This window comes from Ctenopharyngodon idella, chromosome 13, assembly GCF_019924925.1.
Source record: "Ctenopharyngodon idella isolate HZGC_01 chromosome 13, HZGC01, whole genome shotgun sequence".
In the NCBI taxonomy this organism is placed as follows: Eukaryota; Metazoa; Chordata; class Actinopteri; order Cypriniformes; family Xenocyprididae; genus Ctenopharyngodon; species Ctenopharyngodon idella.
The window spans coordinates 6863227-6880012 of record NC_067232.1 but is presented as its reverse complement, the minus strand read 5'-3'; the positions used below and the strand labels follow the sequence as shown (position 1 = coordinate 6880012).

The 16786-nt window shown below is 37.1% G+C and overlaps 1 protein-coding gene across 3 annotated transcripts in view; it reads left to right on the top strand.

Annotated features, from left to right (window-relative positions):
- The window catches only part of gfra1a (gdnf family receptor alpha 1a), a 79469-nt gene that overhangs the window by 36572 nt on the left and 26111 nt on the right, over window positions 1-16786 (top strand). Inside the window, exon 1 of one of the 3 annotated variants that reach the window (XM_051917777.1) lies at window positions 2435-2547. The exons of the other annotated variants lie outside the window; for them this stretch is intronic. Within the exon in view, the coding sequence (XP_051773737.1) occupies window positions 2478-2547 (70 nt within the window). The 5' untranslated portion in view covers window positions 2435-2477. Of the gene's footprint in view, window positions 1-2434; window positions 2548-16786 lie in introns of those variants that run through there. 3 annotated transcript variants of the gene reach the window in all.

Genomic DNA, 16786 nt, shown 5'->3' with positions numbered 1-16786 from the left:
TGCAGGTTTTGGAACACAAGTCGTATTTGCTATTTTAAACCATGAAACAGAATTATTCAGATTGGCATTTTATTATGATAATTACATGGATTCACATGCAAAAAAGAAAGATGTTTTTAGACTGCATGCATTTATGTAGTGAGGAGAAAACTGATTATATAAATATATAATGAACAATGGTTAAAGTCCAGCGCTTTAAATACACTATATAGTGTACTTTCAGAGATAACGAAGAATACATTTTCTCATTCTCTCCACTATTCACAAATCAGATTAATAGCATGTGCAGATTTTGGTGAGGAATTAAATGGGTGAATAGTAGGGTAGGGATTTGACTTAATATGTCTGTTTATCCATGTATTTACACTAATAAACAGGACTGGACAGACAGATGGAATGGATTTACAGCTAAAGTTGACAAACAGTTTTAAATGTGCAAAATGGATGAGATTGTAATTCATCAGAGATTGTATTTAGAAATAAATTACTATTGAACACTGCATGCAATTTATAGATTTCCTATAGCAACTCAAAGTTGATTGCATTACTATGACCTCTTTCCAACAGATCCTACACTGCCTGGCCAAAAAATAATCTATGAATGGATCATTATTACAGTGATTATTATGTTTCTAGCATGTTATATGTTTGGCAACGGTTCTTTTAACCCATGAAGATGGAGTGTGTAGCTTTTCATTTCTTAAACAGCCATGTAGGAAGACACATCATGGCTATATTTCAGGATGACAATGTCAAGATTCACCAGGGTTAAAATTGTGAAAGAATGGTTCAGAGAGCATGAAGAAACTTTTCACACATTGGCACCTCTGAGTCCAACCCTTAATTTCATTGAAAGTCTTTGGGATGTGCTGGAGTAGACTTTACAGAGTGCTCACCTCTTGCATTGTCAATACAAGATCTTGACGAAAAATTGATGCACCTCTTGATGGAAATAACATCACAACATTTATTTCCATCGAGAGGTGCATCATTTTTTGGTTAAGATCTTGTATTGACAATGCAAGAGGTTTGCACTCCTCCAGCACATCCCAAAAACTTACACTGAGGTTAAGGTCAGTGCCAATTCATGTGTGAAAATTATTCTTTATGCTCCCTCCCAACAATTCTTTCACAACTTGAGCCTCATGAATCTTGACATTGTCATCCTGGAATATGGCCATGATACATCTTAATACATGGTTGTTTAAGAAATGAAAAGCTACATACTCCATCTTTTAGGGTTAAAAGAATCGTTGCCAAACATGTAACATGCTAGAAACATAATAATCACTGTAATAATGATCCATCCATAGACTCTTAAGTATTTGCCTATTAAAATCCAAACAGTGACTTTTTTTTTGGCCGGGCAGTGCATATTGAGGCATTATAGTTTTCCCAGCAAAGGTTTGCTGTGATATATTTTAATAATGTATGGGTTGACTCATGTAATGCATTTTCAAATATGGTTTTGTGATGGGGGGGAAAGAGATTATATTTATAATGTATTATAATCACTTGCCTTGGAGATGTTTGGTGAATTTTCAAAATGAATAGGGCATTTTAGAATTCCTTTTATTGCAAGTTACTATAGCAACAAAATGCTGCACATCCTCATAAATCCTTGGACATTATGCGACTCTCCCCCAAACCCTCATCCCTGTGTTTATGGGTGAATCATTTTGGTCTGTGTGCATGCGTGTATGTGACTTAGAAGAGAGAAAATCTTGGCTTTTGCTTGCTACAGATACAGCAGTATAGATATGTAATGGCACAACCCACTTTTCTAAGCCCCTGCTAACAGGACGTAAATGTTCTCACAGATGCATTAACAACAGCGGCAGAGTTCCAGCTTGTTGTCATCCAAACGCATGAGTCAGCAAATCCGTAAACAAAGTTGAACATTTATTCCACAAAGCAAAAACAAAGTAATCCAAGCGTAATAAATCTTGAGCTGTAGCCTATTGTAGCTAATACCAATTAAGTTAGGTCACGGCTCCACTTCCAAATTTTCCAATCACAAGTAACTCACAGTAGCCAACAGTGGATAACAGAATCTTAAAGGGATAGATGAAAGGAGAAATTTTGATCATGTATTTATTGCTCTTTTCCATAGAGTTACGTGCAAAAGCACATAAACATCAACCATATGAACAGTGTGCTTTATTCCTAGTCAAATGAAGTCATATGATAGCGTTTGTGTTCTTTTCAATGATTGACAGTTTGACAGGGTTCATAAATCAGTGATTAATTACTAAATTACTATAAATTATTAACATCGTTATTCAGTAATTACAGACAATTCAAACTGTCATGGAAGAGTCATAAAAATTAATTGATCAAAAAATGTGTGAACCCTTCGGAAGACTTATAGTACACAAATCATATTGACCACTTTTTTTTCTTCTTCCTCACTGTTTGTGTTCCACAGAAGAAAGTCATACAGGCGTGGAATGATATGAGGGTGAACAAATGACAGAATGTTTTATTGGGGAGGAACTGTTCCTTTAAGAATTGTTTTCAACAAACTAATATTGCTATACAGAGAAGGTAAGCATATGCACAATAAAACTTTACAATTTTAAAATTCTTTATCATTTGCAATAAATATTTTGAAAAACCTCAGTTTATTCATGTGCATTCAGTCTCAGCTCCTACAGGAAGCAATATCGCTACATACTGTAAATCCAATTGCAAAGAAACCCAACATCCTGTGTTAATCAATGCTGTGAAAACAATAATGACACTTTTGTGTTGTCAGGTTCCTAGAAAAATCTAAATTCACTGTCTTGTCAGTGGATATGATGTGTGAATAATATCCTTGTACTCCTTTGTGTTTTTTTTTTTTTTTGCTCTGATTTTCTTTGTGGGTATTTATGGTATTTTTAACACTGGGTTCTGACACAAACCCTGTGATACTCTGCAATCTGGATGTGTTTACATTTGAGAAATCTCACTTCATGTGGCATATTGTGGTGTTTAAGGTACCCATGAAGACAATTATCACATTTATCACATCAAATTGTTACCCTTAAGTTTAGTATCCATTTAATCTATTTATACATGCACTCTCTTCTTCTTTGTTTCCCCATTATCCTTTCTCCTATCTATCAGTTTTTTTAAGTTGGAGCTGATCTATCTGAGCTCAGGTGGAACACAAACAGATTAAGAGATGTTTAATTCACTTGAGTACAGTCTCTCTTGCTCTCTTTACCTCTCCTATGCACCTCCTCTGTTCTTTTTCCTCTGTCTCCCTGGACACACTGAAGAGTAATGGGAACACACACTCCATTTGTTTCCATTTTTGCCTCATTAAAGCTCATCGCTGTAAGCTTATCCCGATTACTCTGGGCAGATATCCCACAATGCCATGTGCAGTTCATGTGTGTCCAGTCCCTCTGTAAGGATCTATCATAACATCACATTTGCTTTATTGGGAGAGCAAATTAACTGAGGAGGAAGACACTATGCACATTAAAGAAGGCAAAGCTTTTGCACTGACTAGTTTTGTAGACATACCACATTAGGGTCAAATATACCAAAATGTGGGATTTTCTTTGATACATTGCCTCTTGGACCTCGAAATTGATGATGAAAAAAATGTAGGCAACAAATAAACAGCATTAATGATGAAATAAAATCATAGACTGTTGATATATTAAAGTCAGTTATTTGCAAATACATCATAAATGTTGTCCACACATTAAGTTCCTTTTTAAGAAAAGAAAAGTGCAAAGTATTGGGTTTGATGATTAATTTGGATGATTATAATATTATGACCATTTAAAATTCTATTCTATTTTATATTCTTATATATATATATATATATATATATATATATATATATATATCTCATTCACTTTTGATCAATTTAAAGCATCCTTGCTGAATAAAAGTAGTAATTTCTTTAAAAAAAAATCTTACTGACCCCAAACTTTTGAACAGATGTGTATAAACATGCATTAACTTTTACACTTCAGATTTTGAACTAATGAATGTGTTTGACAATGTTGTCATCTAATCTACATCTTTACAACCAGGAGGGGAAACCCATGACTAAACCACTCCAGCTTATCAGCTTAAGGAATGTATAACATTTAGATAAAACTTTACTTCCCACATCTGGCCACCCTTTCCATCATGTACAGGTCACTGGTGTCAGTGGATGATTGCTTCCTTTGGCTTTTTGACCTGTTAAAACTTGCAGGTTTGCTCTTCTTTCCAGGCACCGCGTCAGGAGTAGTGTTGTGCAGAAAGACACATTTCTTCCCAGGCCTGTGAATGCTCCATCACCATACTCCACATTTCAAACACTTTATGCATCTGCACAGTGTCAGCAGCAACAGCTCAGCACACTGCATCAGCTAACCAAAAAGCTTTCAACAAAAGCGCTGTCTGATGCACTGCAGACGCGGTCTCGTACGACTCCAATCTTCACAATCCCAGAGAGGGGAAAAAGACATTGGAAAAAGAAAGTGCCATAAGAAATCTAAGTAGATTAGAAGGGGGTTGTTCAATTCAATATGTTCTTAAAATGTCAGACAGGCACAGATTGGGCTCACGGGATTAAACAAAAGCAGGTGGTCTCTGTTTTTCTGCGGGGTATGTGCATATTGTCATCACACACCTGCCCATAAGCACTAATCAAGAGAGACTATTTCTCCCTTATCATCTATTTTATAATAGAACCTTTAAAAACAAATCCAGAATCATGTAAATCTAAATTGTTTTTAACAAGTAGAGAGGATTGATTAAGCTTTAAGATAAATTATGGGTTTTAAAATAACCACGGCAGAGCTACAGCCTGCCAAATGGATTTTGCAAGTGCACCAGAAGATTTTCAGGTCTTAATTCCCCTAATTAAGAGCACAAAGAAAAATTCAGATGTTCTCTGACACACAGCTTATATCAAGAAGCACAAAGGGGGAGAGTTTGTATGACCTTTGACCTCATGTAATGGCAGAGCACATCACTCAGGAGCATTTTTAAACTCAGAGCATCACATTGATGCTTACCAGTATGTTTCCTCATCATTCCACACACCAGAATAGAGCCATTAATTACAGACACATGAGCCAGAAAAGATTATAGCCTGGCATTGCCTAGCACAGACCTGGGCAGGATTCTAGACAAATACATGCAAACACACATCTCAGAGAAAAGGTTAAACACCTGTTGTGAAGGCAGCTCCAGTAAAGTCCGTCATCAACCTGGCACTCGCTTTTCTCCCAATAACTTACAGACCAACAGCCAACTGTCAAGGGCATTTAAAACATAAGTCACGTACTCCTAAAGGGATATCATACATTCTTACATCATGTCACACATTATTTATGTTTGATTTTTTTTTTCCCCCTGTGGTCCACATATAAAGTTTCTTGTAGCTGGAATTTAGTTTTAGTGGCAATACATATACATTGTCATACACTCTTAAATAATTTTTTTTTAGTAACAGCCATATCAAATTGGTTAAGCAGCACGTTTGAGCTTCCGGAAGAGATTTGTTCTTGTGCGTCATTCATGTTCGGTTGAGCTTCAGTTTATGTTCACTGATCAATGTTTACATGCGAGTAAAAGCCTAAATTAAATCTATTCATCGTAAAAAGCGATCGAGTCTCTTCAGAAAATTTTGACTAAACCATTTAATTAATATGGATTAGTTTTCTAATCTCTTTGTGAACTTTTTGAGGCGTCAAATTGGTCGCTGCAAAGGTAGACCTCTCTCAGATTTCATCAAAAAGATCTTAATTTGTGTTCCGAAGATAAACGAAAGTCTTACAAGTTTAGAACAACATGAGGGTGAGTAATTAATGACAGAATTTTCTTTTTGCGTTGAACTAATCCTTTAAACATGGATTAAACAAGGATTAGTTCACTTTCAAATGAAAATTACCCCAAGCTTTACTCACCCTTAAGCCATCCTAGGTGTATGACTTTCTTCTTTCTGATGAACATAATCGGAGATATATTAATAAATATCCTGACGCATCCGAGCTTTATAATGGCAGTGAGCAGGACCAACGAGAATGAAGCTGAAGAAAGTGCCTCCATCCACATCCATCCAAAAAAATAGCCATAATTAACAAGTCATTAAGTAAAATATCTAGCTTCCGCCAGACCACCTTCCGTATTCAAAAAACGGAACTGGTGTCGTGTCAGTTAAACTTTTTCCATAAGTATAGGGAAGGCGTAGGACATAGCATAAGCTTTTTGAACTGCGAGAGTTTTACACTTTCTTCGTAAGTTGAATACAGAAGGCGGTAACAATTCCTCATAGCCCCCTTTGAAATCCCCAGATCACATTTTAAATTGTGAGAGTTAGCATGTTTACTGTTCATATCTGTTGTACATGCTCAAGTTATGATTTTCCACTTCCTTTGCTGTCATTATTAATAAGCCATCCCCTGTAGTTGAAAACTTGCTAATTAGTCAAATGAGGTGTTGTAGAACACAGCTGGAACAAAAACCCACAGGACGTCAAACCCTTAGGGAGATGAGATGAGCGCCCATGTTCCAAGTCATCAATGGCGCTCTGGAATCAATTATTGCTGGAAGCTGTGCTAGTGGCTCATATTGCATTGCGTTGGCCTTTTCAGTTGGTTGGAAAGGAAGTTGGGTGACATGTTAAGTTGTGCCTAATAATTCTGCTCTCCATTCAGAATGGAGTTATTACATGAAGTACAATAATCGACTTGTTCTTTGATGAACACAAATATTTGAATCATTTAGCTGCGTGCTACCAGACTATTGATCGGCATATGAGTCAATTCCTCGTGTTCTGGCTCAAAGTGATTGCTGAACTAGACGTTTCTTCCATCATGCAGTCCATTACAGTGGGTCAGGGCTCAGCACTAATGCAAAATCACCAGCGTACACTTACAACCGACACAGAACAAGACCCCTGATTTCACTCTTTATAAACTTCCCCCTTTATAAAATTTCCCCTTTCTACTACTAAGTACTGCACTGGTCTTTAAATATACATCACAGCATACAAGCACTTAACTCTAAGTACAAATCAAAGACCTGGCACTTGTCTTGTAATGCTGCAAAGAGTCCAGGCTGTGACTTTAATCTCCTGTCAACCAGTTTCCTTTGGACTGAATTTCGTCCTGTCAGACAAGCTCATACTAAACTCATAACTTTTACTAAAACGTCTGATCTCCTCCCCCTTCACTATCAAAGGGCAAATGACAGTGCTTTTTCCCGAGGGAAAATAATGGTTTCTTTTGATTATAATGGAGCCACACTAAAAACTGGCTACCTCGCTGATATACAGTCTAAATTGATAGAAAAGAGTGAACTGATAAGCTAGATCACAGAATTTGAATGTGCAGATTTCCACAGAATTGAAATGACCGTTATTCCCAGAGTTATACCCTTGTGTGTCTGTGTGTTCATGAGAAATTTTGGTTTATTTGATTATGCTTAACCAGAATGTTGTAATCTCAGCTTCATTTAACAAATTTTACAGTGTTTAAATCCATTTCACCCAAATATTCAGCAGAGGAAATGCTTTATAACGTCTTTAGATTCCATCTGGGCTGGCTGATAAGGGATGCAATAGCCACCAGCTCTTCAACAGAACTTTGCAGGACATTGTTTTAGTTTACTCCTTAAGGGTCCATTTAGCTGGTTCTTGAAGTAGCAGGCAAAAGCAAAGGGCACCCTGACTCAATCTGAGCTATGTGCAGTGATCCCTGCCGTATGTTTCCACCTTTGATAACAACTGCTTCCTTTCATCCACAACCAGACCAGAGCAGTGCAGTCAGTCTTGAGCTGGATCTCATTGTCTTTTATTGCTGTTTTGATTCTGTATGCATGGTCTCTCATAGGTGATTTGTGGCCATTAATTTAGTACAGGGTTTGTACAGGGTTTATGGAAAAACTCAATACATACCGTTCAAAAGTTTTGGGTCAGAATGTTTTTTGTTTTTAAAGAAAGCAATTTATACTTTTATTCAGCAAGTGTGCATTAAATTGATCAAAAGTTTTATGAAGACATTTATAATGTTAAGAAAGATTTCTATTACTTACCAAATAATAATAATAATAATAATGCTCTTTTGAACTTTCTATTCCTCAAAGAATTGTGGAGAAAAATGTATCACAGTTTCCTCAAAAATATTAAGTAGCACAACTGTTTTCAACTGAAAATAATATGAAATGTTTCTTGAACAGCAAATCAGCATATTAGAATGATTTTTGAAGGATCATGTGACACTGCCGAGTAGAGTAATGGCTGCTGAAATTGCAGTTATTTTAATTGTAATAATATTTCACAATATTACTCTTAATACTGTATTTTTCATCAAATAAATGCAGCCCTAGTGAGCTTCTTTCAAAAACAAAAAATCTTATCGATCTCAAACATTTGAACAGTAATGTATATCAAGGAATTTAATAGGGCTGGGACAATACATTGGTTCTCGATTCGTGATACAATGATTCTGGATCAATACTGATATTTTCTCTCTCAAATCGATTCTGAGCTTAGTTTTAACAGAGGATGCACATCAGCTCAGAATGCTTTTATGACACGAGATTAATGTAAACAACCCACTGCGAACACCCTTGTAATTCGCTTCAACCTTTTCAAACTTTATGATTGATTATTTTAGGTTTAAGTAGTGTGTGTAAAGGAACTGGAAGCAAGCAGAGTATGTGTGTTTCTAAAGCACGTAGTGCCATCTGCTGTTGAAAACTAAGCTCCGAATCGATTCGAGAGAGAATCACGATACATCGGAAAATATCAGAATCGCTCCAGATTCTTTGTATCGCAAATCGAGAATCGATGTATTGTCCCAGCCCTAGAATTTAAACATGTTTTAAATCATAGAAATTTATAATGTGAAAAGTCATATTTCATTGAATAGATATTGCTCATAGTGTTACTGGCCAGTCAGTATGACTTGCCATGTGATTCATTGGACAGAAAATGTTACTAGCTAATAGATAATAATTATAGATGGTAAAGTGGGCACAGAGGCTCAAAAAGTCAAAACGTGTGGAAAAAAAAAATAAAAAGGTAAAAAAATTAAAATAAAAAGAAGGTCATGGAAAAGTCATGCAAATTCATTGATCATAAAGTGTTTGAACTGTATATTTCCTCATTTATCGACGCATGGGTATAAATGAACTACTACGATTCAATTTTTCCTCAGACTGTTAATTCTTTATTTATGTCTGTCTGGGTTTCATCACTAACACTCACACTGAAAGATTTCATCATCACATCTTCCCCTGCTATTGATTCTCCCCTTCGTTTATTATGAATGTCTTATGTTTCTTTTTTTTTTTCCTGCTCTGGCCCCCTCGCTGTCTCTTCATCTCTCTATCATAGTCCGAGCTGTATGAGTGATGGATTCAGTCATTCTCATTGTGCTGTGGTTTATAGTCCTGTAGATAACCCACCAGCGTGTCCTGACTGACCTCCATAGTAATGGGTATTAATGAGAGGTCATAAAGCATATCTGGTCCGACCACAGTAAAGTATGCCGCCAGAGGCCTGACAAACCCAGACGAGCGACTGTTTCAGAGTTACATCCTCTCACTTCCCATGCAGCTCCATTAATTATGTGCCGTGCGTTCGTGAAGATGGTGGAACGAATGCTATGGAAAGCGCTTGTGCATCTATACATACAATCCCATGTGCCACTATATTAACTTTAAAAAAAAAAAGGAAGTAAGGTGAATGTGTGTGCACAGTCTGATTCATACGCAAATACTATCACTTCTAAAATGTTCCTTTATTGCTTATACGACTGTTAGACATTAATTTAAATAAACTTTCATCAGCCAGTCACAAACAAAAATAATATCGGATTATGCTTGGATAACAAATTTGCACCTATCACAATCAAAAATAATATCAGATTATGCTTAAATAACAAATTTGCATGATCATATGTACCCTAGACTTATTTCTAGTATTGTAGGGGAAAACAAAGAAAAAAACACTGTGGTATTGGTGCATGGTAATGGTTTTGTGGCTTAAATCATGAACATCACTAATCCAGCTAATTAAAGAGTGTTTTCAACAAACCAGACTTGCTGTGCTCTATGAAGCACTCAGACAATGTGATTAAAATGTTGGCTTAATGTCGAGGAAGAACACACTGGTGTTTCCAAATAATTACAGGGGAAGTTATCTGGCAGTTATTGGCTCTGGAACCCCTGTGAAGTCATTAGGTAATCTCATTAGGTAATAATGACCTCATTGGCTTGTTCCTTTACCTCCCAACTAGTGTAAGGGAGCAGTTTGGGAATAAATAAAATCAGGATGTTGTGCCTATCTGCATTGTTTTCAGTTCTCTCCCCCCATCCATTTCTGTTATACTTTAGTTTTTTAAGTTGGATACAAAATATTCAAACTCCAGCAACAGTGGCAGTGAACGAAACACCAGCAGTTTTAGTGTTCAAAGAAGCAACAAAATGCAGGAGAGTAACATTTTGGTGTGTTTGATGTGAAAAAATATCTTTGCATCACTGCTGCTTCTTTGAGGGCAGAGAGACAGATTCTCCAGAGACCACATATCTCCTCCAATTAGGTATGAGAGCAGTGAAGGGCTCCTTCTTTCTTTCTTTCTGTCTTTCTTTCTTTTTCTTTCTTTCTTTCTTTCTTTCTTTCTTGTTCGATCGATTATACTGAAATTACACAATGGCCAATATGATAAGCCAGTAATTATGTTCATGTTATGTCCGATAAATGCCCAGTGTTATAAATCTATACTACTTTGTTAAAAAAGAAAAGAAGATGAAAACACACACACACCCAAAAAATAAATAAATAAGTAGGCATCATAATGTACAGTACAACAGTTACACCACTGTTCAAAATTTTGGGGTTTTAGATTTTTTTTTATGTTTTTGAAAGAAGTCTCTTATGCTCACCAAGGCTGCATTTATTATTATTGTTAAATATTACAATTTAAAATAACTGTTCTCTATTTGAATCTATTTAAAAATGTAAACTATATGTAATGCAAAGCTGAATTTTCAGCAGCCATTTCTCCAGTCTTTAGTGTCACATGATCCTTAAGAAATAATATACTGGTTTGGTGTTTAAGAAACATTTCTTATTATTATCAATGTTGAAAACAGTTGTGCTGCTTAATATTTTTTTGTGAATAACATATATATTCAAGATCCTCTGAAAAAGTTCAAAAGAACAGTATTTCCTTGAAATAGAAATAAATCTCTTTACTGTCACTTTTGATTAATTTAATGCATCCTTGCAGAATAAATGTTTTAATAAAAAAAAAAAAAACTTACTTACTCCAAACTGTAAAATGGTGGTCTCTATATAGAAATTTCTTTTAAAATCTGTTATACAAAATATAGTGTTTGAATAAGAAATGAAAATAGGGTTAGTTCACTTAAAAAAAAAAAGAGAACCCTTAAAGGGTCACCCAAAAAAGTCTGTCATGAACTACTCACCCCAATGTCGTTCCAAACCCGTAAAACATTCGTTCATCTTCGGAATACAAATGAAGATTATTTTAATGTAATCTGAGCGCTTTTTGTCCATCCATTGACAGCCTACGCAACTAAAGACATCATTAATGTAATCCATGTAATTCCATTGGTTTAACTTTGTTTGCAATTTGTTTACCAATGCACGTTCATGCAACAACATCCGCTCTCACATCAACATAACGCACGTGTCATGGGGCTCTCGTGAACGCACATTGGAGATTAATATTTTGTAAATAATGGATTACTTTTATGATGTCTACTGCCTTTCTGGGGCTTGAAAGTGGTAGTTGTGTAGACTGTCAGTGGAGGGATAGAAAGCTCTCAGGTTTCATTAAAAAGATCTTCATTTGTGTTCTGAAGATGAACGAAAGTCTTACGGGTTTGGAACGACATGAGGGTAATTTAATTTTAATTTTGGGGTGAACTAACCCTTAAAATCAACCGTTATCACTTTAAGTTTGTGCAAAAGGATAACAAAAGTAAATCCTAAAATAGGCAAAAACTCTCCAAAATTGGCTAATAATAATAAAAATAAAAAATGAATAACATACACTATATTGCCAAAAGTTTTGGGACGCCTGCCTTTACGTGCACATGAACTTTAATGACATCCCATTCTTAATCCATAGGGTTTAATATGGAGTTGGCCCACCCTTTGCAGCTATAACAACCTCAGCTCCTCTGGGAAGGCTTTCCACAAGGTTTAGGAGTGTGTTTATGGTAATTTTTGACCATTCTTCTAGAAGCGCATTTGTGAGGTCAGGCAGTGATGTTGGTGAGAAGGCCTGGCTCGCAGTCTCCACTCTAATTCATCCCAAAGGTGTTCTATCGGGTTGAGGTCAGGACTCTGTGCAGGCCAGTCAAGTTCCTCCACACCGAACTCGCTTATCCATGTCTTTATGGACCTTGCTTTGTGCACTGGTGCGTAGTCATTTTGGAACAGGAAGGGGCTATCCCCAAACTGTTCCCACAAAGTTGGGAGCATGAAATTGTCCAAAATGTCTTGGTATGCTGAAGCATTAAGAGTTCCTTTCACTGGAACTAAGGGGCCAAGCCCAACCCCTGAAAAACAACCCCACACCATAATCCCCCCTCCACCAAACTTTACACTTGGCACAACGCAGTCAGGCAAGTACCGTTCTCCTGGCAACCGCCAAACCCAGACTCGTCCATCGGATTGCCAGACAGAGAAGCGTGATTCGTCACTCCAGAGAACACGTCTTCACTGCTCTAGGGTCCAGTGGTGGCATGCTTTACACCACTGCATCCGACGTTTTGCATTGCACTTGGTGATGTAAAGTTTGGATGCAGCTGCTCGGCCATGGAAACCCATTCCATGAAGCTCTCCACATACGGTTCTTGAGCTAATCTGAAGGCCACACGAAGTTTGGAGGTCTGTAGCTATTGACTTTGCAGAAAGTTGCCGACTTCTGCGCACTGTGCGCCTCAGCATGCGCTGACCCCGCTCTGTGATTTTACGTGGCCTACCACTTTGTGGGTGAGTTGCTGTTATTCCCAATTGCTTCCACTTTGTTATGATACCACTAACAGTTGACCGTGGAATATTTAGTAGTGAGGAAATTTCACGAATGGACTTATTGCGCAGGTGGCAACCTATCACGGTACCACGCTTGAATTCACTGAGCTCCTGAGAGCGACACATTCTTTCATAAATGTTTGTAGAAGCAGTCTGCATGCCTAGGTGCTTGATTTTATACACCTGTGACCATGGAAGTGATTGGAGCACCTGATGATTTGGAGGGTGTCCCAATTTTTTTTCAATATAGTGTATTTAATCATATGGTACCAATATATCATGCATATTTAGAGTATTATTTTGTATCCTCATGCTTGGTCAATTACAAATGTTCTCTCTGTTCAGTCTCTACCAGTCTCTGTGTTGCTCTCTGTCTTTCTGTTTCTCTTTCCCCACGTCCCTGCCAAGCTTGACTGTTTTTGCTGCGTGATCCTCAACTTTACCTGCCAGAATTGGGAGAGCAGTAGTCATCCATCTTCAGGGCATACTTTGGCACTGTGGATGTTAAATTAAAAATGTATAGCCAACAGAACTGGGTCATATGCACTTTAAGTGTCGAAGACAGCGCTTAGAAAATGAGCATCATCAATCAAAACTGTGAGTCTGCAATGCTTTGTGAATTCAGCAACACTACAGCCCAATTATATAGGGTGATAGACTGGAGACAATGTTTGTTTTTCAGCAAAATGTAAACTTTTCAACTGTAACGAACTGTGTAGATTAAACGTTTGCTATTATGTCACATTATGTTAATCACTTAATCAGTTTGTGTAGTTATCTTTTAGCTCTCATTTACCTCATTTCTGTCTTCTGGAACAGTTCAGCTTAAATACTATCCTTAACTTTGTCATTGAAATACATTTTAGGTATTATGTTTTTGTTGTTTTTAGTTGTTATATTCAACCATCTCTTGTAAGTTTAGATTTCAAATGATTCCCGCTTTGAGAGTTCTTTATTTCAGGTGTCTGAAAATCCCTTTTGACGCATGAATCCCTGTCGTAACCTCTCAAACTGAATGAAAGCTGTATTTTTCAGTGTTTAGAACAGACTGTTCATTTCCTCTGCGTGGCTCCTATGATTGGCAGCTGACATTCTGAGCGACGACAAGGATGGCAGAGAGAAATATTATATCACTGAGATAATAATAGACCACAGACTCTTAAAGCTGAGGAGAGAACAACCGAGATTACATTCCCTGATGACTTTTGCTCCGCTGAACACACAGCGCACCCAACTACTAGTGTCTCATATAGTTATTTAAAGTGGTGGGACGCTGATTTAAATATAGTATGTATAACTGTCATCTCAAAATGAACATTCATTATTTTTATACAATAACACAAAATACAGTATCTTTTTTTATTTTTATTTTTACTTTTTGTTTCATTTGTGAAAATTAGGTTTTGGCCTAATTAATAGAAAGTAGAGATGCATATAACTACATATTTTCATAATAAACTAGTCAGTGGGTTGTCTAAACAACTAGTTGACTAGACAGTTTTAGCCCTAGATAATTGGGCTGTTTTAGGGTCCACCACACATAGGATACATTTGTGTGTTAATGAGCAGCTAGATGGTCTGAATGTGAATGTAATTCTGTCATTAATTACTCACCCTCATGTCGTTCCACGCCCGTAAGACATTTGTTCATCTTCGGAACACAAATTAAGATATTTTTCATAAAATCCGATGGCTCAGTGAGGCCTGCATTGCCCACTACCACTTTCAATGCCCAGAAAGCTACTAAAGATGTAAACAGTTCATGTGACTACAGTGGTTCAACCTTAATGTTATGAAGCGACGAGAATACTTTTTGTGCACCAAAAAAAAACAAAAAACGACTGTATTCAACAATATCTAGTGATGGGCGATTTCAAAACACTGCTTCATGAAGCTTTACAAATCTTTTGTTTTGAATCAGTGGTTCGGAGTGCGTATCAAACTGCCCCCAAGTGGTGAACCACTTATGGAAACACTTATGATGTAACAAAGCCTCGTTTACTGAAATGACGTGACTTTTGTAGTTTGATACGCGCTCCGAACCACTGATTCGAGATTCGTAAAGCTTCGAAGCTTCATGAAGCAGTGTTTTGAAATCGCCCATCAATAGATATTGTTGAATAAAGTTGTTTTTTTGGTGCACAAGAAGTATTCTCGTTACTTCATAACATCAAGGTTGAACCACTGTAGTCACATGAACTGTTTTAAATAAGTCTTTAGTAGCTTTCTGGGCATCTGAAAGTGTTAATTATCTTGCTGTCAATGGAGGCCTCACTGAGCCATCAGATTTTATGAAAAATATCTTAGTTTGTGTTCCGAAGATGAACAAAGGTCTTAGGGGTGTGGAACGACACGAGGGTGAGTAATTAATGACAGAATTTTCATTTTTGGGTGAAACTAACCCTTTAAAGTCAGCATAAAAAAAGTTTTGGTAACAGTTTATTTTAGGGTCTTTTAACTAGTTTCTTAATAATAATAATAATTCATTACATTTATTTAACGCTTTTCTGGGTACTCAGAGCACTTTACATATGGAAGGGGGAATCACCTCAACCACCACCAATGTGCAGCATCCACCTGGATGATGCGACGGCAGCCATATTGCCCCAGAACGATCACCACACACCAGCTTATTGGTAGAAAGGAGACACAGCGATGAAGCCAATCAGAATGGGATGATTAGGAGGCCATGAAGGACAGAGGCCAATGGGCAAATTTGGCCAGGATGCCACGGTTACACCCCTACTCTTTTCGAAGGACATCCTGGGATTTTTAATGACCACAGAGAGTCAGGACCTCGGTATAGCGTCTCATCAAAGGATGGTGCTTTTTGACAGTATAGTGTCCCCATCACTGTACTGGGGTGTTAGGACCCACACAGACCACAGGTTGAGCACCCTCTGCTGGCCTCAATAACACCTCTTCCAGCAGCAACCTAGTTTTCCCAGGAGGTCTCCCATCCAGGTACTAACCAGACTCAGCCCTGCTTAGCTTCATTGGGCAACCAGTCTTGGGCTACAGGGTGATATGGCTGCTGGTGATATTACCTTGCATATTACTAGAATATTGGCAGTTTATTAGTACTTATTAAGCACATATTGATGCCTTATTCTGCATGACCATATTCTACATCCCTCAATCCTACCAATACCTAAACTTAACAACTACCTTACTAACTATTAATAAGCAGTAAATTAGAAGTTTATTGAGGGAAAAGTTGTAGTTATTAGTGAATACATGTTCCCTATATTGAAGTGTTACCAAAGTTTCTTAACAAATGTTTTTTATTTGACCTTGTAATTTTTAATCAAAATGTCAACACTTAATCTTCCGGTGAAACAACAGACTTCTTTTAGGTGACGAATGCAGGACAACTCCAAAAATTTTGATGCTCTCACTGATCAAACTCCGAACCTTTCTTAAAATCGCAGCAAGCTTTCATTCAGAGATCCCTCCATCCAATTAACAACCATTGGATTGAACCAAGTTCCCACCCTATAATTTTTTTTTTCTTTTTCGATAATCATTACTTAGATCTATGTCACAATACGGAGGAAAGGATCTGTCGCTACTTCTCTTCATTGCGACTTTAAAAGTTGAACTATTTTTAACTTGACACAGCATCTTAACACAAAATTCATGGTGTGAGACATTGAGAAAAGGAGACCTGATGAAGTGGCCAAGTCTCTCGCGGTAGACAGTCTCAAAGCATGCTAAGAAGTTCTGACGTCAAAAATATTAAATCTAAAACAACTAGATAAACCATTCATTTGG